Source organism: Myiozetetes cayanensis, unplaced genomic scaffold (genome assembly GCF_022539395.1).
Source record: "Myiozetetes cayanensis isolate MyiCay16 unplaced genomic scaffold, myiCay2020 scf29, whole genome shotgun sequence".
Lineage (NCBI taxonomy): Eukaryota > Metazoa > Chordata > Aves > Passeriformes > Tyrannidae > Myiozetetes > Myiozetetes cayanensis.
Window position 1 is genome coordinate 4,361,708 of NW_026087510.1, and position 24,998 is coordinate 4,386,705.

Sequence of the window (24,998 nt, forward strand, 5' to 3'; positions counted from 1 at the left end):
CCTGAACACATTTCACATTTCCAAGAGAAAGGAGGTGAAGTTTGTCACGTTCATACACACAGACTCATATACAGAGCCCTACAAAGAGATCCCAAGCCCAGACTGGGATGGGCCCTGGGAGGGTTGCTGGCTCAGGTGGCCTTTCCCTGGTGGTTTATGTGAGGCTGGGGCTGCTCTTGGTGACTCTGGAAACAAGGATGAGTGAACTAACGTGGTGACCACCAAGGTGACCATCAACCACAAAGGTCCTTTGGCCACCAGGCCGAAAGGTGATGGATGGCGTGGATGTCGGGAGCCAGCTTTGCCTCTCTGCTCTCTCCTCCCCTTCCTGGCTGGGTCTGGGCTCCTATATATCCATATGTAACTTGATCTCTGCCCAAGGAAAATAGTCTTTTCCCAGCCCTGGCTCTGCAGCTGCCTCCTGCTGACGCTGTGTCAAGGTAGGAGCACATGGAACAAGTTATGGCAGGGTTAGACAGGGCGTGAACTCACAGCACGCCGGCTCTCCTGCAGCTTCAATATCTGCAGGCAGGCTTTTCCCCTGGGGACAACATGACACGTTTCACCCCTCTCTGAAATTCCTCTGAGTGTTTACCTGGGGTGCAGGCTGTCAGCCAAACCCCAGAGGAGGTGGAAGCTCCTGTCTCAGCTGGCTCCCGGAGTGGGTGCTGGGCTCCGAGGAGGTGGGTGCAGGGAGATTTTACAGAGGTTCCAACCAACAGCTGGGATTTATTCAGGCTTGAAAAGATCCATTTTTTTTTTTTTTTTTGACCTTCAATAGGGTGGTCAGATCTCCAGGCTGGAAAATGGCACCTCCTTTTCCTTTGTGGTAAAAAACAAACAAACAAACCACCTCCCAAAAGAAACACCCAAAAAGCCTTCAAAAACCCAAAGCAATCCACGGTCCAAAAACCCCACCAGATTTTTGTGTTCAGCCTTTCAAATGGACTTGAGAGTACCCACGGGCATCTGTGGGAAATCTGAAATGGATGCAAACACGAATGAACTGGAATTAAGTTCCTCCTAACCAGGGTAATTTCTATACCCTTTTTTTTTTTTTAACATACAGATCCAAGCATTTCACTGGGTTCCCTATGAAGCAAACCCAAATCACCTCCCAAAAATTAGGGCAACGAGTCATGTCACATTGCATAAGGCTACTGAAAGGAAACCAGAACAAAATATACATCCACATCCATGGACCCTATATACAGCAGAACCCTCCCACCCCCTATATGACTCCGTGAACAAGATTTCCGTGCTTCAAAAGTTCATAAAAATATACAATTTACCCAGGACTGCATCTAATCTGCTCAATCCCCACCTGGAGCTTAGACTTCTCTATCTATCTATCTATCTATATATAAAATACACTAGCCCTGTGAAGTTGCTGAGAGCACAGTGGTGATTTCTGCAGTGAAGGGAAAGTCTGGGAGGGCTGGGGAGTGTTACAGTACTGTCCACTGGAGCAGGATTCACCCCTGGGGGAGTAAAGTATCAGGATTTAACCCCTGCTAATTCTCACCAGAGAGGTACCAGCTCCTGGGATACTGTTCCAAAATTTTCCAGTTACCTGTGCCAAAAAGATTTGCTTTACAAGGAAGGAGTTCAGTACTCTTTATCTCTGCTTTTAAGCTTCCTTTCCTGTATCACATTTTTGATTTATGTTTGTTTTTTTTTTTTTTTTTTTTAAGACTAGTTTAGCCTCTGGGTCAGATTCTGGTCTCTCAATGTAGCTGTAACTCCAGGCAAACAGAGCTATGTGTGCTGGGTTGATTTATTCAAAATTTTAACTCCTGAACAGCACCCGACCCACTAACAAGGTAAAAATATTGCAACTCTGCAAGCTTGCTGCTACTTATAAAAACCTGATTCTAGTTTGGTCCCAGCTTTGGGGGGGGGAAAAAAATCTGTCACCAGGAATGCTAACACCAGTAATTGAAAATAGAGTCAGTATTTCTATAGAGTATCAAACCATCCAGACTTCAACTTTTTACACGTTTCCTATTGTGAAATTAAACAGATCAGTTGCGTATCAAAACATAGTTGGCCTCTCTCATTTCATCTGTAGGAAGACTGCAATTACAACCTAATTTACACAGCAAAAAATACTCTTGTTTTAAGCAAAGGAAACAGTGTGACAAGACAGTGTGTGCTGTATTTAGTGGCGAGAGGTTTTGCATATATAGAGAGCACGGACAGGTGAGAGCCCTGAACATCTGACCCTGTCGTGGCCCTTGGGTTGGCAAGTAGTGGTGAGATTCACATTTTGCTATCACAAAAAGAAAAAATCACAACCAAAAAAAAACCCTAAAAAAAGCTCAACAGTGGTATGCAGACATTTCTACTGCTTGGCTCTGTAGCCAGGATTATGTCTACTGGAAACGTGAGATGACTGGTGATGGGAAAATAATATATTTTATATATATATATATATATTTAATTTTTTTCCTAAAGCTGAAGGTGCAACTACAGCTGCTTTTAGGAAATGCTAATGAGGGGAGGATTGAATCCCTGCTGCAAAGCAAATGAATTTAAATGTTCAGTAATTACTGCTCCGTGTGGCTGTGGAAAACCTGGAGCAAAGCCTTTCCCAGTCCTGCACACTGGAGGCTCCCCCTTCCGTCCCACCACCGTGCCAGCATCTGAGGGAAAGCTCCAGGAGGAAAGGTGCCCTGATTACCTGGGGAGGGTGTTTTAAGGTGCTAGTGGCAGATTTTGTCAGTGATGCTACAGACCTAAACTGCAGGTTAATTAAGGTTAATTAAGCCACGGGTGACGAGCAGCAGCTCGGTGGCTGCAGGTGTTCCCCCCAGGGGGGTTTGGGCAGCAGGGGAGGGTGTGATGGGGTTGTCACTGCAAACCTGGAGGTAGAGGGGCAGAACTGCAAAGTCTGGGCACTGCAACAGCGCTACAAAAGCTGCCCCACCCCTGGAGGTGTCCAAGGGCAGGTTGGACGGGGCTTGGAGCAACCTGGGCTGGTGGGAGCGAGATGATCTTTGAAGTCCCTTCCACCCCAAACCTTTCTGTGCTGCTGCCCAGGCATAATCAGACCCCACATCCTGCTCGTGGGCTGTCACCCCCACAGAAAAGGCTCTGCATGACCCTTGGTGAGGGTGCTTTTGGCTTCCAGGCACGGCAGCAGGAAGACAAACTCCTCCATGAAGTTTGTGCTGCAGTGTCTGGGCTTGGGCTCTGAGGCTGCTCAAAGATCGGGTCTTTTTTTGATAAGGGAGGAAAAAAAAAAAATTATGTAAAAAATAAGGATTTTTATTACCATGGCAAGAACAATGATGGGGATGCCAAGATACTACTGCCTTGCAAGATAAAGTGGCACATGTTCTACACAATAATGTGTACAATGTCTGACGACTCTGGAAATCTGTTCACGAACAGATTTCCCAATAAATTAACACAACAAAAATACTTCCATATAAAACAAAGTCCAAAGGATTTTTTTTTTTTTTTCCTAAAGTAAAAGCAAAACCTTCAGGGACTATATTACTTATCTCTCTCTACATATATAATCTCCTGAATTTTTTATTTTTTTAAATAAATTTATTCTTGTCTTAGAAAAATAAAACGAGTAGCCAATTTAGTCAACGGAAAATATCTCACAGACTTAAAAGCATGCCCAGCAAGCATAGCCTTGTAAGACTAAATTAATGTTAAATCAAAGCAATTTGTTACTCAACCAACCTAGTCTGCAATTCACAGTTGATTACTACAAAGTGTATTCTTAAAATTATTATTATTATTATTATTTTTTTTGGCCCATATAAAAATAACGTATTGCAACTCAAAGTGCATTTTTAAAATAAACAATCAACTATTTTTATCAAATAAAATATTTACACCATTTGGTTTTTTTTTACAGTCAGAATTGCGCCTTCATGCGATGACCATGGGGACGTCATCTGAAAATCCAGTTATCATTGGGGCTTCATCGTCCTCATCCCCTGAAAAACAAACCCAGACAGCTGTGTTAGGGTGTTCTTAAAAACCATATATTGTGGTTTTTCCTCGTGCTGGTTTTTATATGCCTGGTTTTTCTGTGTTATATTCAGGTTTTAACTGATTTGCACTGGAGGGAGCGGTTTAAGTGAAAGCATTTTAGGGCTGGGAAAACTTTTGAGGGTTGGACTTGATGAACTTAAAGGTCTTTTGCAACCTCAACGATCCTATGACGTATTCTAGGCCAGCTTTGTACTCTTAGGACAAAATCAAACCGTAGAGATTTTAATCTCTACTGTGGCCCGAAGCATGATAAAGAATTCTTGCACTGTTTTCACGGCCTGAAAGGTGTCCCCAAATTCCTTGTCACGACACCAGGGGATGTCACGTTCCTCAGGGCTGTCCCCAGATCCATCCCATGACGCCAAGGGATGTCATGTTCCTCAGGGCTGTCCCCAAACCCACCCCAGGACACCGAGGGCCACGTACCTAAATCATCCCCCGAGGAGAAGATGGCCGAGCCGAGGCGGGAGCTGTAGTGGCTGTTGGCAAAGGCAGTGAAGCTGTTCTGCAGCCTCCTGTGCCTCATGTACAGCACCACGAAGCCAATCCCCAGGGTCACCAGCAGCAGGAACAGCACGGGCACCACGATGGCAGCGACGTCCGTGGATCTGCCGGATTTGGCGGCAGAGGAGTCCTCACCTGCGGGGAGGGAGGGAGAGGAGTGCTGTTGGTGCCCACAGCACACCTCCGGTGTGTGGGGCTCCCATCCCTGAGTCTGTGAGGCTTTCGTGAGCCTTTGTTAAGGAGGGCTGTGGGAAAAGCCAGGGACTCACCCGTTCCCAGCTCGTCGTAGAGCAGCGTGGCCGGCTCCCCGCACATCTGCCCGCTGTAGAGGCACCTGGCCTGGACACTGAACGAATAGTTGTGGCCTATCTTCAGGTTGGACACCTTGAAGAAGTTCTCTGTGGTGTTCCCCAGATAAGCTGTGATGTTCATCAGGCTGTCAAACATGTGGATCTCGTAGCCCTGAGAGAGACACGAACCCCAAATCGCTCGGTTGCAGAGGGCGGGTTTGCGCCTTCCAAAAGGGCTTCGAAACTTGTTTTTCCTCCTGGATCTGGGTTGGATTTAATCTGTTGGGCTGTCAGCTGGGAGGGAGCAAGGGGGAGCCTCCTCCAAGAATCCCTGTGTGTGTGCCTTGACCTTGGCCAGTTCAGGGAGGAGAGGTCTCCCTTCTCCCAAGTAACTAGTGACAGGATGAGAGGACACGACCTCAAGCTGTGCCCAGGGAGGTTCAGGTTGGACATCAGGAAGATAACAACAGTTCTCAGACACCACCAATACACTTCCCAGCCAGCAGGGCAGTGTCTTATTCCCAGCCTTCCCACACAGTTGTCCTTTTCTAAGAGGATAATCGTGTTCCCAAAAGGTGACCGGTTGGATCTATCAGCTTTGGTGCCTGAGTCGTGACAGGAATGTAAGTGAGCTCTGCCCAGAGGGCTCATGAAGGACACTGAGGTGGATTTTAGATAAAGGAGCCTTGCAGTGACTCTGCTCTAGGTTTGCCTGAAACACTCTCTGTAGGGCAGGAGGGACAGCACAACTTACCCGGCTTTCATTGAAATTGCTCTCCTTTAAGGCCAAACTCTTCCAGAAAAGCAGAATGTGGTCGTTTTCTGTTATGATTTTTAAGGCGTCCGGTGCAGACAGTGGAACTGCAAACAAAGACAGGGTGGCAGCAGGTGAGGTTGTAACACTGGTGACACTTCCCTTTTTACAGCAGTGCGCTCACTTCTGAAACTTAAGTGTTTTTTAGGGATCAGCACAATACCCTGCTTGCAAAAGGGATTTCGGGGTGTGTAAATTGGTGGTAGCAGCTTGTGAGTTTTTATGGTAGGACCACAATGGTACTTGATGGTGTGTACACAGCCAGCCAAACTGGTGTCTTTCCCATCCCCATGTGGCAGGAGCAAAACTCCCTGGATACCATTTGAGAGGCTTCCTCTCCACTGCTGTTGTTTGGGGGTTTAATCCCCTTCCCTGGGAGCTCCAGGGAAGCCTCTCAGAGCTGGGCTCTGGCTGTGGGAGAGGACTAAGTGATGCAGGCACATCCAGCCAGCACAGGGGTGGGGTGGGGTGGGGTGGGGTGGCCTTTACCTGTGTTGATCTTCATGCTGGATTCTTTGCTCATGTTTCCCAGCTGAACAATGACGTGGTATTTCCCTCCTGGTTCCAGCTTCTTGATGGTGTATTCCACCGTGCTGTTGCGGGTTTTCACTTTGTAGATTTTATCTGTTTTTCGGACTAAATCTTTGACTGCCACGGCATATAACTGGAAGGGGAGGAAAGGCACACACAGGGCAACATCTCACTTTCCTGCAGACTTGCCAGCAATCTCATACAGTGGTAGGACGTTAGACAAGTGGGCAAAATCTGCCTTAAGGCATTCCTGTCCCTTACAGAAAGCCTGGGAAGTGAGATTCCAAGCCTCTTGCTGGATCACTGCCCGAGATCAGTGTTTACTGACACAGAACGTGCAGTTACTGGAACAGATGAGGGCAGGAGGAAAACCTCAGGTTGTGTTTCTCAGTGAATCACAAGGATTCAGTGAGAACTCCTGCCCTGTCAAGGTTTCCAGTTCTGCTGGGAAGATTTATGCCTTCAAACCTTTGCTGTTGAAGCCTCTGGAATAGAATAGGAGGAGGAAGCTTGCTGGGAAAATTACTTGCCTTGAGTGGAGTGAGACCTGACCATTAAGCCAGAGTGCCAGAAAACACAACTGGGCTTTGTTGGGGCTGGAGCTGGAGGCAGTGCCCCAGCCCAGCTTTACTCTCCTGGGCAAAGCCAAAGCCCAGAAAAGTGTTTTATCACACACCCACGGGTGCTTTCAGTCTCTCTCAGCAATAGATATCCCAGACCTGACTCTTTTTAAATGAATATTGCAGTCCTGGGCTGATGGAAATGAGGGTTTTGGAGGCGTCAGCACCTTGATGGTGACTATTTACATGTAGGGCAGGCCTGAACTCAGATTTCCCCATCAGCAGCAGGGCAGGGATCTGCCTCTGAGCCAGGGTTTTGCATGCAAAGGGGTGGGAGAGGGCTCTGTGAGGTGTTACCATGTCCTGGTCAGGTGAATCATAGGGTGACTCCCACTTGATGACGGCGAAGGTCTTGCCGGTGTGCACGGAGTGGAGGTGCCGCGGGGGCAGCCGGTTGTCGGGGATCATCTTCACCACAACGTAGTCAGAGGGTGGCCCTTGGTAGGGGGACATCACCCGCACCTGGAAGGGGATAAGTGCTGTGCTTTCATGTAGTTACAGCCCCCAGTGCATGCCCAGGGGGGAGTGGGAACAGGGCCTACCAGGAACAGGTACTGCTCGTCCCGCTGCACCAGCACCGTGATGTTGTGGGCGCTCGTGGTGCTGTTGTGGGGGCTCCTGTACAGCTCCAGGAAGGATGTGGCGTAGAAGATGCCATAGACCTGTGGAGGAAAGCCCCAGCAGAGCTTGGCACAGCCCAGAGCATCGCTGCTCACTCCTTAGGGACGCAGAGCAAAGACCCTCTTTCCTGCTTTTTCCTCCCTCTTGCCCAAGTTCAGGTTCAATCTGCCCTCTTGAGTTCTGCACTCCCCCACCTGGAAATCCTGGGCTCAGCTCAGATAACACAGCAGTCAACTCAAAGACTGCTGGAGCATCACGCTCTCTGTACTTAAACCACTTCTCCACTCCACTGAACAGACAAGGAGCCTTTCTTTGCTTCTGCTTAAAGGGCAGCAGGTGCTTTCCTTCATTTCTGGGCATAAAATTTTCAGGGCCTTGGAATTCAGTGCCAACAGAATTACCCCTTTTAAGATTTTGAGAGTGTTTTGAGGCTCTGAGCTAAACACCGCCACGGCTGGTGAGAAAAGAGTTGGTGCCTTACAACATTCCTGGGTCCGGTCCAGCTGCACTCCACTGCTGTCTGGTTGATGGCCTTGGCTTTGAGGCTTGGGGCTGCAGGTCTTGTCCCACTGGTCACCACATGCACAAAAGACAGAGGGCTGTCACCCAGCTCCGTCTTAGCCCAAGCAGAAATTTCATAGGGGGTGTGTGCTGTCAAATTTGCCACTGAGCAAGAAGAGAAACGTGCACTATTAGGGTGAGGCAAAGCACTGCAAGGGCAGGGTGAGAGCACGAGGGGAGGGTCAGCAGCATCGGACAGTCTTAGACCCTGCCTCTCCTGGTTTGTGCTTTCATTGCTTTTGAGTAATTTTCTTTATACCTGGGGCTCTGGGATCTAACCCAGCCTGTGCTTTTCTCTGTCTGGATGCTTTCCCACATGTACTGTATACAAGCCCAAGAAATCTTTGTTCTGTTTCTCCTCCTTTTTGAATGTCAGAAACAGAACCACATATAAAATCCTGTATGACGAGAATGGGGGTAAATCCCAAATCTGCTTGAAATCTCCAAATCCTAAAAACAGAGGCTAAGGGTTTGCTGGTTGGTCCTCTCCAGATTTACTCCCTCCTAAACAGAAACTAGTTGCAAAAAAAAAGGAAAAGATAAACCTATAGCCTTCCATAAACCTGCCTGTCTGGTGTTGGCTAAAGCAGAATTTTACACTTTGTGCAGAATTTACCTTTTTGGATGGACTTTTCTCCTTCTATGATCAGAGTCCTTTTTTCCTGCCTGTGGGTATCGAATGTCCAGTAGATGTTCACAACATAACCACTGACCTGTCAAGCACAAGGACACACAACATGAGCTCACTGTGATTCACACAGTGAAAGAGCCACCCCTGGCATTGTATTTTCCATCTTAATTAAGAGCCCCAGGGCAGTTTATGAGTAGTAAGAAGTGATTTGGCAGGAAATATCTAGGAACAGCAAAGCTTTGAGTGGTGATAGCTTATCCCATCCACTATTCACCATTTACCCAGGGCAGGCCTTGTATTTTAGGCCCTGAAGGAAAGGTGAAAACATGTTACCTTGATATTAGTGGTCATTTTTAGGCTGAAACTTATGGAGTCCTCGTTGTAGCTCTCAATGTGTATGACAGGGGGAGGGATGACTGGAAGGAAAGAGAGAAAGACCTGTTATTACAGCATAAAGAAATAAAAATACTTATTGAGAGGGGACAGATAAAATACAGGCTTTAGTTTAGGGGTTAGTTTAACCCAGGTCTCAGAGCAGAAACCCCCATCCTCCCAGCCCCACCCTTGCCTGTCTCTTCCCATGTACCCGGGGAAGTCACTGGCATGTTGTACCTCCGTCATTTTTTAAAGTCAACCACCTAAAAGCTGCCTTATCTGCGCCTTGCCAAGTGCAGGGTGGAACTAGAGAGGTCTGGGCAAAGGGATTTCACTCCTGAGCCCAGCAGGATGAGCTCTTATCCCAGTTAACAGCTTCTGAGTAGCTGGCGAGGAGCTATTGGCAGGGACAGCTGTCAAACACTCATGAGAAACCTCAAGTGAAAGTTATTTCTGTTCTTTTTACCCCTGTTTTTCTAACCACCAGGTAATTCTCATTATCTGAATCCTGCACTTTCAGTAGCCCGGTGTTTTCTCTCCCTTATTTATGTCAGCACAGGGAGGATGCACTTTTATCTAACAAATTAGCAGAAGGTTTTGACGTGGGGATGTGAGTTTGGATGAAAAATCTGGCACGAATACAAACGGTTTCAAAAGGTATTTAATAAAAAAGAAAAAAAAAGTTGGGAAGGAAATGGTTTAATGTGCTGTTTGAATGTATCCACTGTCAGGCTGTAGTGTTGTGATAGTTTGGGGAGCATGTAATGGTTTTTTGGTGGAGATACAGAAACCATCATACTCATAACCTAAAAGGGAGAAGGATGAGCCAGTGGAGCAAAGGAGTTGATGGTAATGTCTTGCCAATCTGAAGGCAGGATCTGTCCTGCATAAGTCAGAGGGAATCCATCTGCAGTCTAGGAGAGAGGGGCACTTTCTGTACAGGCTCCTTGCCCAGTTCCAGGGCAGTACATCCATCCTCTGTGCCACAGAGTTCAGAGGAAGAGTCAGTGGCCCTGCCAGATGTGCCACTGAACTTTGAGGCAGCTCAAGTAGAGTGAAATGGTACAGCAAAGTTGTTAAAACAGCGTAAAAGGCTCAACAGGGAGAATAAAGGACGAGAAGGTGGTTGTGCCTGCTGATGCTGACACTTCTGATATTCTGCTTTTTCTGTTGTGTTGTCTGATTTGACTGAAACAACAACATTTACCTTTGCCTTTTATGGTGGTTATGGACTTGGAATCACTCCAGTTTCCCACTCCTCGACTAGTTACTGCAGCAACCTTTTCAAAGAAGAGGGTGAGTTAACACGAGCAACGTTGTATAATGCAAAAGGAGGATGAGGTTAGAGCAAGGTTACAGACCTGGCAGAGCTCATGGGAAAAGGACTTTGAAGCAAACAATAGCTTAATTACTTGGCAGTAAAATGCTTAATACAGAGATAAAGCAGACTGCTTAAAGTCAATTAAAGGAATCTAAGAGGAGGGAGGTGCAGCCTCTTTGCAGATAACTGGTCTCTTAGGAGATCGTTGAGGAGCCCATCAAGATAAGGAACTTTGGACTCCATGGGCCATAGTATAGGTAAGAACTGTGCCAGTGAAGTCCGTGCAAGCACTAAATCCAGTTCTAAGGAGTTATTTGGGAATAGATTATACTGGGAAGGAATACCACGGGAGGAAAGACTGGCTCCAACCAGCTGTGAGAATAATTTTGGGGGCACGTTTATCCCACCTCCCAGTGAACTTCCCAAGAACTCACCCAGCACAGGAAGGATGGACAATGGCAAAGCACACATTTCCCAGGGCTGACTGTGCAGACTTTCATTTCCTATCCTTATTGCTTCTGTCTATAATTACCCAACCTCTCCCCTGTGCAGACATTCCCCACAGGCAGATCTCTGCTTCTTTTCCCAGTGATACACTAAGGACCAAATTTATCTCTGGCCCAGATCCAGTGCAATTGCAGTGACATTGGAATGGGCAATTAGGAGTGAGGGTTTTATAATACAGCCTGGCCTTCTGGGAGAAGGAGCAAATCAAGGGCCTTAATTCAGGCCTTGAAACTGTATACATTAGCAGTGCAAATGCCAAGCCCCTGGTGTGGGTTGGCATTAAAGGGCAGGATTTTAACAAGATATCTTTTTAGCAAGTACTTAACTGTGCCAGGACTCAGAATATTTCGTGAGAAGTGGTGAGAACATTCACGGACAGAGCTTGGGAAACACTCACTCTGACTGTGTAGAGCGTGTTGACCTCTAAGTTCTTGATCTCCGTGGAGTTCTGGGTGGTTCTAAGGGATGACCACTCCTGGGATCCACTGCTGCTGTATTCCACCTGGGAGCACCAAAACAAGGGATGAGGGCTCCCCAGTCAGCAACACCACAGGGTTTCTCTGTGCCAAATGTCAGCAGGAAGGAGTAGGACAGCTCAGAGAGGGAGCCAGGCATGAAATTACGAATCCCAGGGCTGTGCTGCAGCCCTGCAGCATTTCTCCTCCCCACCTGCCCAATGCTCTCAGAATATTTCCTCCACAGAGTGTCTTATTGCAGGCCCACCCCCTGTGTTCAGACAGGCCAGCCAGTGCTGCTGTCCCCATCCCACTGAGCTGTCCCCATCCCACGGGGCAGCAGGACTCACGATGAATTCCCGAATGAGGCCGTGGGCGTTCACGGGGGGACTCCAGCTGCCCACCACCACCCCCTCAGCTTCTTTTTTCAGGGCCAGCTGGAGGTTGAAGGGAGCATCTGGTACTAGGGAGAGAAACAGAGGAGTTAGTGGCAGTCACAGTGGCGTGTCCAGATCCCACAAGGAGAATCAGGGTTGCCCTGAAAGGTTGGGACAAAGGGGTGGATGGTCCTTTTTCCCAGTCCAGCACAAATCCCAGGCTTATGGAAAGGCCTTTTTTTACTTCATGACAGGGATACCAGCGTGGTATCCACTTTCTAAGCCAAAGCAGCATGAATGAGGGCACTGCCAGGAGCTGGGCAGCTCTGCTTACATCCTTCAGGTGCCCGCAGTGTGATGAAGTCGTTGGTGTTGTAGACCCGGCTCAGACACTGCACTTGGACCTTCACCTGATAGGTACAGTCAGGCTTGAGGACTTTCAAAACGCTGTTGGTTTTGTTGCTGTGGGTTTCCAAAACCTTCCAAATGCTTTCTCCAACCATCCTGCATGAGAGAGTCGCACACCTCGGGTCAGGATGGTTTCAGTGGCACAGTTTGTCCCAGAGGGTGGGAACCATTTATTTATTTATGTATTTTAAAAGCTTTCTTTTTGGTAAAGCCACACTATCAGATTGAAAAGATTGCCATTGGAAAGCCTAAATTAAGCCATAGCTTGGTGACTTAAAAGCCTCTGAGCTTTTCTATAACTGCTATTCTATTGTCTTTGTTCTTGTTGTTAATGGTCACACAAAGGCAAGACCCAAGTGGGGGAAAAAAAGGCTATAGCTACTTTACTGTCAGAGTAAACAGTCATGGAGGAAACAAATACAGCCTGTCACAAATGCCCTCTAGTTACACCTATATTGGGCGTCCTTTGCTCCCAAATCTCAGCAGATTTTCCAAGCAGACCTTGATTAAGCAGCTCTGCATCTTTCAGGCCTGATTCTGTACAGTTCTCTGCAGCAAACACAGGCACCCTGATACCTGTGCTCGTGCTTCTCCTGGCTTTTACCCAACACATCAGGTCATGCAGTGCAGGGGCTGAGGTACCTGTAGTAGATGTTGTAGACACAGGAGGTGGAGGACATCCTTTTTGGCCGGGCCCACGTCAGGGTGACGTCCCCGGAGAAATCAGCCGTCCACTGGAGGTTCTGGACTTTGTACACGATTGTGTCATCTGAGCAGGCAAAGGGGAAAGTGAGTCTGCCAGAGGGAAACAGGCCTTTTGCCCAGAAAAGGCCTGTTCTCTTCCACAAACAACAGCACTGACTGAAGGGAGTGTGTGCACCACTCTGATGAGGTGTGTAATTTAGGTGGGGGTTATCAGTGGAGAAGAGCAGGCTCGCAGAAGGCAGTTCAGAGCAGGAATTTACCCCTGGTACTCTTAGTTCTACCTCAAATGTCTTGGTTGTCTTTATTCTGCACCATGAAAGCACCTCTTTCCCCCCCTGAGATAAGCTTTGCTTTCCCTAAACAGCTGGAAATGAAATGAAACCCAGTGGGCCCATGGGCAGGCACGGCAGGACAAGCTGCCCAAGGGGAAAGAGATGCTTTCCCCTTGGCACAGCAGCCAAGCTGTGCATCCCAGCAGCTCCTTCCCCCTCCCCTGAACCCACCAGCCTCTCCCAATCAATATTTAATTAAAGAACTAAACCTGATTGATGCTCAGCCCCCAAGCAGTTCAGTGGGAGGGCAGCTGGAGCTCGTGGCCAGAGGGAGTGATCGATCACCATTATCTGCCCAGGGCAGGCTGTGCCCCCCCTGCCTCCACAGGGCCACCAAGGGCCAGCCTGGCAGGGCCAGCGATGGCAGCAGGGCACGTGCCACATCTCCCAGGGTCACCTTGCAAAGGGGGACAGAGCAGGAGACTATTGCTTCCCCTGTGGGCCATGTAAAATAGACAGCCTTGCTCCTAACCCTCCTAAAATGATTTGGGTTTTTTTCAGTGTCTGGGGCTACTGGAAGACAAATTGCCAGTGTAGAAGCTGGATGTGGAGTTTGTCCCAGTGATAAATGGATGAGGCAGTAGCTTGGACAACTGAACAGAGGCAGATAAGTCAAGGATGCTGTGAGTGAAAGGTCTCGTGTCCAGGAGAGCACCCCTGTGTGCTGACAGAGCAGGGCACGAGAAATGGGAGGGGGCTGCTGCTCACCAGTGCAGTTCCTCTCGTCACTGCTGTCTGAGCAGTCCAGGTATCCATCACAGCGCTCTGTCAGCATGAGGCAGGCCTCTCCATCCTCACATTTGTAACCATTAGGGCACGACAGGGTGCTCTGGGTAGCTGCAAAAGGCAGAACAGTTCAGGACTCAAGGCAGGGAAGTTCCCTCACTGGGCTGTTTGCAGGGCCAGAGCTGCTTCCCAAGCAGGCACTGGGTGTCAGGGATGGAGCTCAGGCTGATGTGTCAGTCACAGGGGTGTCTTGTCCTGGCATGGTGGCATCAGCAGAACCTGCAGCTCATCCCATGGAAAACAACAACTGGACTTTTAATGGCAGTGGCACTACTTGAGCTTTTAATTCCTTTTTTTTTTCTATAAATCTGCATTCACCGCAAGGATTTCCCCAGCAACAAAACTCCTGAGCAGCTCCCCTCTCCTCACCAGGAGCTTCCCAAGGGAAGGAGCCGGGTGGGACCCTGTCCCCTGCCCTCACTCACGGCAGCTCCTCTCGTCCGTGCCGTCCTGGCAGTCCCGCACGCCGTCGCACCGCTTCCAGTTGGGAATGCACTTGTGCAGCTGCTGGCACTCGAACTCAAACCTGCTGCAGCGCCCCGGCAGCGCCGGCGAGGTGGCTGTCACGTTGGGTCCTGCATACAGAGCAAGGGAGGAAACCACCCAAAGCGTGGAGAAACCAGGAGGGACCAAAACCCGTCCCCGGGTCCCGACTCCACTAGATGGCAATCTCTTCCCGTCTAGCAGGTGGATGGTGGATGCTGGGATGGCGCCTCAGCCATCCTCTCTCCTGACTGCAGAGGGCTGGAAAAGCCACTGCCTTGCAGGGAATGTCCTGCTCAGGCTGCGCGTGGAGCTGGAGCAGTGTCCCAGGCAGAGAGGGATCACAGGGTCACAGAATAAGACCATCGAGTCCAACTCCTGGCCCTGCACAGGCCCATCCCCAAGAGTCACCACCTCCTGTGCCCCAGAGGATCATCCAAACCCTCCTGGAGCTCTGGCTGCCTCGGGGCTGTGCCCACTGCCCTGGGGAGCCTGTTCAGTGCCAACCACCCTCTGGGGGAAGAACCTTCTTCTGATATCCAACCTAACCCTGCCCTGACACAGCTATCAGATCCTTCAGTGAGAGGGGGAGGGTGGGGGAGAGGAGAGCTCACGTGGGGTGGGACAGGCGTCCTCGTCAGAGCCGTCGGTGCAGTCCCTGTAGCCGTCACAGACCCAGCTGTTCATGACGCAGGAGCCGCTGTTGCAGCGGAAATGGTTTGGCAAACACGTCGGTGGGACCAGCGTGGTGATGGGGTGAACTGGAGAACCTGAAAACACCCCAGGGGAGAGCCAACCTGAGCTCCCTGCCCCTGTGCACGGGCTGCAAGCTGTGCCCGCTCCCGGTGCACCCGGAGCCACTGCCAGCCGAGGAGCAGGAGAGGCATCACAAGCCCGGTGCTGTCATCTGCACACAGCCGGTGAAAACACTTCCTGACTTTGGCAATCAGGGTTTCAAGATCTTGGAAATCAGGATTTCCAAAAACACAGAGTGAAAGGGTGCACACTCAGGCCGTTCATGGGGGATTTTGGAGGCACAGGGGCTGCTGTGGGCTGTCCCAAGCAGCGCCGTGGGAAGGCAGCTGATGCTGGCAGTGGTCCCTCAGCGTGTCACAGCCCAGAGAAGAGCAGAGCACTGTGTGTCCTTACCCTCACAGTCCTTCTCATCAGACCAGTCCCCACAGTCGTTCTCCTTGTCGCACTTCCACCGGTTGGGGATGCAGTGCCCGTTCCCACACTGGAACTGGTAGTACCGGGAGCAGTTCGGGGCCTCTGTTGGGTTTTCTGACAAGGAGAGGAGAGTCCTGTGAGCCCCAGAGTTACCTCAGCGTTTTTCAGCACAGCTGAGATGTGGGAGCACCTCAGGCTGGCCCTGAGAATATCCCCCAGCACAGGCATGAGCCTTTCTCTTCATCTCCAGCATCCCCCAGCCCTCACTAGCCCATTGCCACCACTGTTATGACTGTGGCCAGACACCACCCATGATCTCAGAACCAGAGCTGACAGCAGAATCCACCAGAGCACGGCAGAAAGGGAGAAGCAAACCCTGCAAGTCTGAAATGAAGACGCAGCTGCCTCGCCTGGCTGGGTACAGCTCCCACAGCCACCCAGGGAACAGCAGTAAATATTGAGTTTGGCTGGAAACCGCCTGTCTGCTTTGGGCTGGGAGTCTGTGCGGCAAATGTGGTCACACAGGACTTAGTCAAGCACAAGATGTGCCAGCTGCGTTGGATTTTCAGTGAGCTTCACCTGCAGGACGAGGGCAATCACACTGATCTCCACATGAGACACACTGTGATGTGCACATGGAATACGTGTGTACACACGTGTAGAACGTGAAGAAGCTGGTACTCCGTGCTCCTGGAATTCTTAGGAGGCTGGAGTTGCAGGGACAGGAGACCCTGGGGTGCTGCTCACCACAGTTTGCTTCGTCAGAGTAATCCCCGCAGTCGTCCATCCCGTCGCACTTCCACACCAGGCTGATGCACACCCCATTCTGGCACTGGAAGCTGAACTGGTCGCAGGTCCGGTGGAACTCGGGGTCCTGGGCTGCAGGGCAGCATGGACAGGTTTAGTGTACACACAGAGGGCCTGAGGGAAGCTCATCACTGAGCAGGAGCACACTCAGAGGCAATCACGGATTTATAAGCAGAGCATTACACTCCAGAGCCACCTCTTAGATCTGGCAGCTTTCTGGTACCCTGGTTCTCTCCATGCCTCTGGTTTCATTCTCTGTCCAACCCTCCTTCAGCAGAGATGCCCAGTGTCACACTTACAGCAGCCAGCATAGTTGGCATCTTCGTCTGACCCGTCCCGGCACTGGATGATGCCGTCACACACCATGGAGTGGAACAGGCACTGCTGCCGGTTCTTGCACACAAAATCCATGTAGCGGGTGCACAGGGGCTCTGCAGGGTCAGGAGAGAGCGGGGGTGGCACCTCTGCTGTCCTTGGCAGCAGGAATTCCACCCCCTGGGGTCTGCACAGACCTGAGGGGATTTCAGGAACGTACAGAACGTTCTCAAGGCAAATGGGAAGTGTCTTGAGTTGCACATGAGCTGTGTGCCTGCACAGGCTGCTTTCACCCGATAATGCATCAGGGTGCAAACCCAAAAGGGGGATGTGGTCACTTCCCTGACCACAGCCCCTGGCAGTGCCCTCCCTGCCTGTCCCAGCCTGACAACTGCGCCGTTCGCTGACCCGCCGATTTCCCCAGGGGCTGGTGAATGCTAACTAAGGCTTTCCCATTATCTCTCCAGGGCTTTATTCCCAGCCAGACAGGCTTTGGCAGAGCATAAAGCCTGCCAGCCCTGGCTGCTGGGGCCCCATGGCCCTGGTACTCACCACAGTGCTGCTCATCCGAGGCGTCAGAGCAGTCGTTGATGCCGTCGCAGTGTTTGCTGGTTGGGATGCAGGTGCCATTGGGGCACTGGAAGCCATTGCACTTCTTCTCTGAAATTCAGAATTGGGTGGATGCTGTGTGGTTTGTTTTGGTGGGTTTTTCTGAGCTGGTTTGGTTAGCCACAAAAAGCCACGGCGCAGCCCCAGTTACCCTCACCCTGTGCCTGCTTTTGGAGGGATGGGGATCATCCCCCTGAGTTTGCTGCTGGTTTATCTCAGTGGGCACGCAGGAATCCCTCCCACCCCGTGGCAGAGCCACGTTACCACCCACAGAGCACGCTTCACCACCCACAGAGCACACTTTACCACAGTTGGAGGGGTCCTCATCAGAGCCATCCTGGCAGTCGGCGTCGCCGTCACAAGCCCAGCGCTGTGGGATGCAGTGGCCGTTCTGGCACTGGAAGCTGGAGGCCTCACAGGTGTGATAAACTGCTGAAACCAGAGCCAGGGGGACACCTGAGTGTGGGGTGTCCCCTGTGGGCTGTCACCACGTCCCTGCTGAGCTGTGGCACGTGATGAGTCGGGTCACACCACCACACACCCAACTTCCTCCACCTGCACCAGGACCCCGTGCCATGGCAGGTCCCAGCACTGAGCACGAGCAACCACCCCATGGACCCCAGGCAGGAGAACTCCATGAGTCCCAGGTTCTCCCAGGTCTTTTCCTCTCCATGCCATGCTTGCTCACAAGCCTGCTGTGAGGAATGGCTCATTCCTGCCTCAGGGATGGCTTTTGGAGGCTGCAGCCCTCCCAAAGCTCTCCCACACTCAGGAGCCTCTTTTCCCTTTAATCTCAGTCCTTGGTGTGTGCAGGCAAAGGTGACAGTGGTGGCACCTTGCCAGAGATGGCAAGAAATGTCACAGAGGTCAAGGAAGTCCTGGCAGAGCATCAGGGTCCCCCCGTGCCGGGCAGAACAAACTCAGTGACAGCTTTTAATTGAGGCAAACAAGGCTTTCCAGAGTTGCCAAAGCAAACTAGAAATACAATTCTCCTTGGGGAGCTTTCCTGAGGCTCCTGTCAGGGAAATATCTGCCCGTGGGGCAACTGGGTGGAAGCCGAGCCTGTGTTGTCACTTTAGAGACAAACGCTGCTCTTCTATTGAGAGAAGCAATGTTCAGCTTAATTAAATTGCATGATACCGAGTTTCAGGTTAGAGAGTGACATGCACTTGCAGATATTTCCAAATAGTACAATCTTGTGGCAGTAATATTCTATTAGGTATTCAGCCTGAAATGTAATTATTTTAGATAAGCGCAATAATTGCAGCCGGTGAAGTCAGACGGAACGTTCCTCGAATAATTGTGATCCTCTCAGATAATTTCAACTTCAGGGCTTCACAAACCCGATGTGCTTTTTTTTGAAGTAGGTTCCTTTCCTCTGGTAATTCTCTCTGGAGGAGCTCATATGAGAGATAAGTGATAGCAGTATAAATTAAACCTTCTCCCAAAGCCTCGCTCCCTGGAATACCAATGACCGGCATCCCCAGGGCTATAACCCCGTGTGCTCCAGGCACAGCCAGTGCCTCAGGGGTGAACACACACAGCTTGGAGGCCTGAAAGGGATCTCCTAAATCCTCCTGCCAGAGCCCCAAACAGCAGCTGTTGCCTCTGTCTGTCCCAAAGGCTCCAGGCTGCAGCTGGAGCAATGCTGCTGCCAGCATTCCCAAGGGATCCCAAAGTGCACCCCAAAGGGCTCCCCCAGCCCCATCAGCCCATCAGATCTCCACCCCATGCCATGGAAACCACAGTTTGTACCTTGAAGTACCCTGTGTATTGCTTTATAAATACAACCTTGTGTCTTTCACTGATGGACTGATACTCTCAGAAGTCTCTTCTCATGCAAATACTTGGGGGTTTTGGCTTGGTTGGTTTGTTGGGTTTTTTTTGTTTGCTTGTTTGTATCGGTCTTTTCCACTAGAAAACATTGTTATCTGTTGGCTTTTCTAATGAGAAAAGGGCTCTGTGTGGGTGTTAACCTCAGGAGGCTGCTGAGGAACATCAGTGTCACACTGCAAGTGATATGAGGGTTGTTGAGTGTTGTGACTTTAAACTGCAAAGACAGAGTGAGGCTCACAGGACTTGCTGCACAGGAGACACAAACTAGGAATAATATTATTTCTGGCAGCCAGGTTGCATCAGTATGAGTTGAAAGTAAAACAAGAGCAGGTCTTCCATGTGTGACTCCCTCTTAGGGCACTCCCTTAGATTTTCAATCCATGAAGCAGTGGGGCTGCTAGAAGACAATTCCTGAGCTAAATCTGCCTCTTCTTCAGATCAATTAATCGTGGAGAAGCTGCAAAGAACGCGCCTGTTTTCTGCACCAATATTTAATGGCAGGAGAACAGACTGAAGCTGTGAAATGCTGCCAGTGCACACTGGCCTGATTGCTGCCTTCCTGCAACAGGGGAGCCCTTTCTGCCAGAAGAATCCTCTGGCTGCTTGGCAGCCACAGAGCTGCTTCCCATTCCAGTGCCTGTTGGTGCAACCTTGCAAGTGGAAAGCAAAGCTGGATCGCTGTGTGAGCACCTCAAAGCTGTCAGCAAATTCCCAGCGAGGCCCAAGGCGCTGGAGGAGAGATTTTGGAGCATCACATCACCCCGAGGGTGAGCTCTGCTGGGTGCTCTAACAAGCAGGGAAACCGAGGCAGGAGGTGCTGGCCAATGTATCACAGGCTGTGAGCAGAGAGTGTTTGCAGCAGAGGGTTATTGGTCCCATCAAAGCACTCACCAGTGCAGTTGGCTTCATCAGACCAGTCCCTGCAGTCGTTGTCACCGTCACACATCCAGGACAGGCGGATGCACATCCCTGAGCTGCAGCTGAACTCGTCGCTCCTGCACTGGTGGGCCTCTGCAAACAAAATATTTGGCTCCAGGTCACGGGGAGCACTCAAGGGGCAGAGTGGGGCAGCTGGATGACAAAGACACAGAAACGTCCCAGAGAGGAGAAGAACCAGCACACGGCCTCACTCTCTTCTCCTGTCCCTCATTTCCCAGCATGTGATGGTCCTGCTCCCCCATTTCCCAGCACCCAGTTAATGATGGTCCTGCCCCCCATTTCCCAGCAGCCAGTAAATGATGAGGAGGCAGCTGCTAGCCTGGATAAACAGGGGGATCCGACTGCCTTTGCCTTTAAGCATCCACGAGCAGCATTCCACAGGCATCCAGATCCAGCAGCTCTGAGCAGCACAGATGCTGCAGAGCAGCTTTCCACCCTTGCACAGGGAAGGAGGTTGCAGTGAGGGCACTCACCACAGTGACTTTCATCGCTGTTGTCCCCACAGTCGTCCTCCAGGTCACATTTGTAGGACAGTGGGATGCAGGTCCCCGAGCCCTGGCAGCGGAATTGGGTCTCGGCATCGCACACGGTGGTGGCTGAAGGAGAGGGGAGGGGAAGGAGGAGGAGAAGGAGGTTAAGGTGGTGGTTGGACAATGGTTTCTGCTGCCTAAGTGTGTGTACTCAGTGCAGGGAGGTGAAGGGAGAAAGACAGCATCCTGTGAGCTTTGCCTGAGTTCCTCCTCCTGTATTTTAATGACATTTTTAGGCACTCTGAGTAAAGCAGAGCAGAGAGGGGTTAGTTTTCTGTCTGGGGGCCAGGACTGGTGCTCCTGATGTCCAATCCCAGCAAGGGAGCAAGAAGCTGAGGCTGTAGAGCTGCCTGCTCCCCAGGAAGGTGATTGAAACCATGGGTGGTGGGAGGAGACAGGGCAGCCAAAGGAGGGGAAAAGCTGGAAATGAGCATTGCTATCCAAGGCAGCATCCCTGTGCCATCACCTTGACAAGGAATGGGTACCAACAGAGGCTTTCCCTTGCCAGGAACCAGGCAATGAACTCACACATGGACTCTGCTGACTGGTGTGTCAATATTGGCAGGAAAATAAGTTCCTTATTGGTACAAAATGGGCATAAACAGGATCTCTCCAGGAACACCTGGTCCCCCAGTGATTCCTAACTTTACACTGTGGTATTTTTTCCACGGTGCCCTAATCCAAACCCTTCACCTCTTCCAAGCTGTGGAACATCTGCCCCTCCTGCACACACTGGCAGTCCCTAATTTTGCTCGGAAATGTGACCTCCCATCTTTAACGTGTGAACTCGATTTATCAGCTCAACAAGAGACCCTTGCAGAGAGAAGTCACTTTCTATGTGCACTCCTTTCCTCAGCATTGGCTGTGCCCTCAATTACCTTCAGAAGACAATTTCTGTGAGAGACAGTTGGCATCAGTCTCATGGAATTTTAGAGGCTGACCCCTGAGCTGCTCGAGGGGGAAATATTGGCCAACCCATCCAGCTGGATGTCAATCAGAGGAGGTGAGTTACACCCCCTCTTGCTGTCCCTGGCTGTGAAGGCAGCGTAGAGCATCAGCTGTGGTGCCAACACACCAGACATCTAAACTGGGACAGGACACTCACGGCAGTTCCTCTCGTCGCTCATGTCCCCGCAGTCGTTGTCGTTGTCACACTGCCAGATGCTGTTTATGCAGTTCCCATTGGAGCACCTGTACTGGTTGGGCAGACACGTGTTTTCTGGTGCAGGAGGGAAAAACCAAGACAAGAGCTGGGCTTTAGAAACGGGCCCCGCTCCTCCTCGACGGAGAGAAGGTCACACTGACCTCTCCCAGCAGCAGAAGATGCCTCTCAGCACAAAGCAGAAGCAAGAACAGAGTGTTTTTACCTTCCTTCATGCAAGTGTTGTTCTTCATGACGTAGCCACGAGGACACTCACACCTCACCTCCCCTGTGGGCAGCACGGTGCTGGACACCCCCTCGGGGCACTTGCAGCTCCTGCCGTGGTTGGACTTGGGCAGGCAGAGCAGGCTGCAGGGCTTGGAGATGCAGGCATTCTCCCCTGGAGCCAGGGAAGAGAGGAAAGGGGAGCACTGTCAGGACAGAGGGCTGGGAACACCCAATTTCACCTGCCAGCCCAGGATTTGGAGCTCGCTCTGCAGTGCTGGGTGCTGAGGGGCCTTTAGGAATGCACTGAGCCATCTGCTCCAGGGAGCTTAAACCTCTTCCCAGCCTCCTACAGAGCCCTTTGATGGTCTTGTTCCCCTCTGAAAATGGGTATAAACCAGCATTTTCATTACACAGGGGATGCTGCTGCCTTATCACAGCTCAGATGGAGGACTAATTGGAGGACAAAGTTGATGCATGATTATTTTTTAATCCATACAGCACTTTGGTTGGAAAGGCTGTGGTCTGTGACCTAAACTGAGGTGCCACCACAGGTGCCTGCCCTATGAGCTCTCTCCCTGATTTGGATTCTCTCTCCTGGCAGCTAAAAAGCAGCACAGAACGCTCATGGAACTCATTCCTCACGACTGTGCCTGAGAGCTTCCAACCCTGCAGGACTGGGGGATATGGCCAGGAGGGCCTGGTGGCCTGGGAACCTTTGGAAACTGGGAATGAACACATTTCCAAATGGCAGGGAAGCTCATCTGCACACTCACCCGTTGTCTTTCCTCTGTAAAAGATTTTCATGTCCATGATCCCATTTAATCGGCCGACTAAGATCTCCATTCTCGAGCCGCTGGTTTTGGATGCTCTGAAGATGCTCAGCTGGGACCAGTCATTCCAGTAGATCTCATTCTGAAACACAGGCTTGGATTTTAGTTTCAGGAGCAGCAGCACTGGGGCTGTGCTTGTCAAGCAGTACCTGCACTAAGCCACCCTAAATCCTGGATGTTGGGGGGACACTGAGAGTGCAAGCTCAGAGCCGGCATGCTATGGGAACGGGAAAACAAACCTTAAACACAGCAATGGCATAAGGGTGAGGGAGGCTGTCCAGGATGACAGATCTCTGCATCCCATTGAAATCCACCCTCTCGATCCTGTCCATGTAGGCTTCGGTCCAGTAGATCCAGTGGTCATCCACGGAAATGCCGTTTGGCCACCGCACGCCCTCCGAAACGATGCACCCAGCCAGGGACCCGTCCATGTCACTCCTGTAAATCCCAGCTCTGGAGTCCCCCCAGTCCGTCCAGAACATCAACCTGACAACAGGCAGAGAGGTTACTCCAAATCACCCCAGAACAGCTCATCAAAGGGAAGCAGGGTGCAGAAGCAGAGGTTTGAACGCTTTGCATTCTCCTGCACGCCATGCCTTTGAAAAGGGAGCTCTGCAATCCTAATGAATGCCACCAGCAGCTCTATGAGCAGCACAGAGGCTCATTCAGCTGCAAGCTCCGTGGTGTGAGTGCAGCTGCAGGTTCACCTTGCTGTGAACTGCTTCACTTTAGCACAGATGCCTGAAAACAGCTCGGGTTTGTCAGAGCTGCGTTTGCAGCCCCAGCAAAACCCCGCTCAGAAAGACACAACAACTTAGATTTGGCTCCTGAATTCGAGCTCAGCTTAGTTTCTCACGCATCACTGCAGCTTTGTCCACTGACCAGACCAGTTCTACTGGCAGGAAAAGTTATTTACCAGTAGATAGGTATGGGCAGGAAAGAATAAACAGTTTGTGATCTCTGCTCCGAGGTGGCTTAGTCGGGCATGTGACGGCAAGAGTGGGCTCCAGGGGGAAGGCCTGTGAGCTGGACACGCTGTGCTGTGTCTGTGCTCACATTTTGGCTTTCCCAGACGTCCATGCAGCCCTCTCCCTTGTGTTGTTAGTGGTGAAGGATCAGCATGGCTCCCCTGGGGAACACCAGGGCACCCACTTGTGATGTTCATTCTTACCCGTCTCGGGGAACCAGGGCGAGGGCTCGGGGTCGCTCAAGTATGGAGGAGTTGAGGACAGTGAGTCGCAGGTCTCCGTCTGGATTGGCAACCTGGGCCAAAAAACAAAGCCAGGAGGGCTGTGTTTACTACACTGGCTTTAAAGGGGCACGAAATCTGTGGCAGGTGATTACAGCTCCCTAATAAAATGTGCACTGCCACAGTCATGTCTCCAGAGCACAGATGGGCTGAGCTGTACCTCAATTTTGGGAATCCCAGCGTTGACCCAGTACAGCAACTGACTGAGGGGTTCGAAAGCCAAAGCTTCCACTGTCTCCAGCCCGGTGCTTATGATTATTTCTTGCCCAGAGCTGCCGTTGAGGCAAAGACGCTGAAAAAAAAAAATTAAATAATAATAATCAGAATAAAAGATGAGGAACTTCCTCGGGCTGAAGGTGAGAGCATGGTCAGGAGTGCAAGGCAAGCAGAGACAGACAGCTGGGAGGGGAGCAGCACCAAGGCAAACATTTGTATTTCAGGGTGTGGGTGAAACACCCCGGTGCAAGGAGGTGATGCCAAGGGCAGCCAGACCCCCTCCCTACCCCCTAGCTCACCTGGATAATGTCCAGAGTGACATCAGCCCAGTACAAGCAGTTGTGGTCGTAGTCAAAGTCGAGGGCAACTGCTCCTCTGAGCCCTGCCAGGGGCAGCTCCTCGCTGACGCCCGAGGCCAGGTCGTAGCGGTGGATGGAGTAGCGGGTGGCGTAGAGAATGAACTCGTTCTCCTCTGCAACAACAGCCAGGAGAACAACCTGATTTAGTGGCCATTTTAGGCTACTCAAGGGGCAAAAAAAAGCTAGCAGGTTATTTTCTGACTCCCGGTTTTAAGCACCTCAGGGAGGCAAAGATGCTTTGTCTCAGTTGGGATTAGGTTAATGAGAACATGGGTCCAGGGACACACTGTGGCCATTGTCTGGTCCAGGAGGAGGAGGTAAGGCCAGCAAAAGTGTGATCCCTTCCTTCCCACAACGAGAAACAAAATACTGATCTCCTCTCCCTCAAAAACCCCATCAGAAAGGTGGGAGTGATGTAAATCTGCAAGTGC

The 24,998-nt window shown here is 50.8% G+C and overlaps 1 protein-coding gene across 2 annotated transcripts in view; it reads right to left on the bottom strand.

Annotated features, from left to right (window-relative positions):
* Nucleotides 1-2,417: 2,417 nt before the first annotated feature.
* Nucleotides 2,418-24,998, bottom strand: part of SORL1 (sortilin related receptor 1) — a 43,235-nt gene continuing 20,654 nt past the window's right edge. The window contains exons 17-48 of one of the 2 annotated variants that reach the window (XM_050322783.1): nt 24,508-24,680; nt 24,153-24,284; nt 23,915-24,006; nt 22,983-23,229; nt 22,687-22,825; nt 21,912-22,085; nt 21,650-21,763; nt 20,488-20,610; nt 19,967-20,086; nt 17,546-17,668; nt 17,183-17,290; nt 16,615-16,746; nt 16,256-16,387; nt 15,488-15,622; nt 14,953-15,108; nt 14,281-14,430; nt 13,778-13,906; nt 12,675-12,801; nt 11,959-12,128; nt 11,598-11,710; nt 11,190-11,294; nt 10,172-10,244; nt 8,923-9,005; nt 8,575-8,671; nt 7,879-8,063; nt 7,319-7,438; nt 7,074-7,238; nt 6,115-6,289; nt 5,566-5,672; nt 4,791-4,983; nt 4,444-4,656; nt 2,418-3,959 (exon numbers count right to left, since the gene is read on the bottom strand). In XM_050322783.1, the coding sequence (XP_050178740.1) occupies nt 3,892-3,959; nt 4,444-4,656; nt 4,791-4,983; nt 5,566-5,672; nt 6,115-6,289; nt 7,074-7,238; nt 7,319-7,438; nt 7,879-8,063; nt 8,575-8,671; nt 8,923-9,005; nt 10,172-10,244; nt 11,190-11,294; nt 11,598-11,710; nt 11,959-12,128; nt 12,675-12,801; nt 13,778-13,906; nt 14,281-14,430; nt 14,953-15,108; nt 15,488-15,622; nt 16,256-16,387; nt 16,615-16,746; nt 17,183-17,290; nt 17,546-17,668; nt 19,967-20,086; nt 20,488-20,610; nt 21,650-21,763; nt 21,912-22,085; nt 22,687-22,825; nt 22,983-23,229; nt 23,915-24,006; nt 24,153-24,284; nt 24,508-24,680 (4,373 nt within the window). In that variant the 3' untranslated portion in view covers nt 2,418-3,891. Of the gene's footprint in view, nt 3,960-4,443; nt 4,657-4,790; nt 4,984-5,565; nt 5,673-6,114; nt 6,290-7,073; nt 7,239-7,318; nt 7,439-7,878; nt 8,064-8,574; nt 8,672-8,922; nt 9,006-10,171; nt 10,245-11,189; nt 11,295-11,597; nt 11,711-11,958; nt 12,129-12,674; nt 12,802-13,777; nt 13,907-14,280; nt 14,431-14,952; nt 15,109-15,487; nt 15,623-16,255; nt 16,388-16,614; nt 16,747-17,182; nt 17,291-17,545; nt 17,672-19,966; nt 20,087-20,487; nt 20,611-21,649; nt 21,764-21,911; nt 22,086-22,686; nt 22,826-22,982; nt 23,230-23,914; nt 24,007-24,152; nt 24,285-24,507; nt 24,681-24,998 lie in introns of both variants that reach the window. The other variant, XM_050322781.1, reaches the window with a different exon arrangement.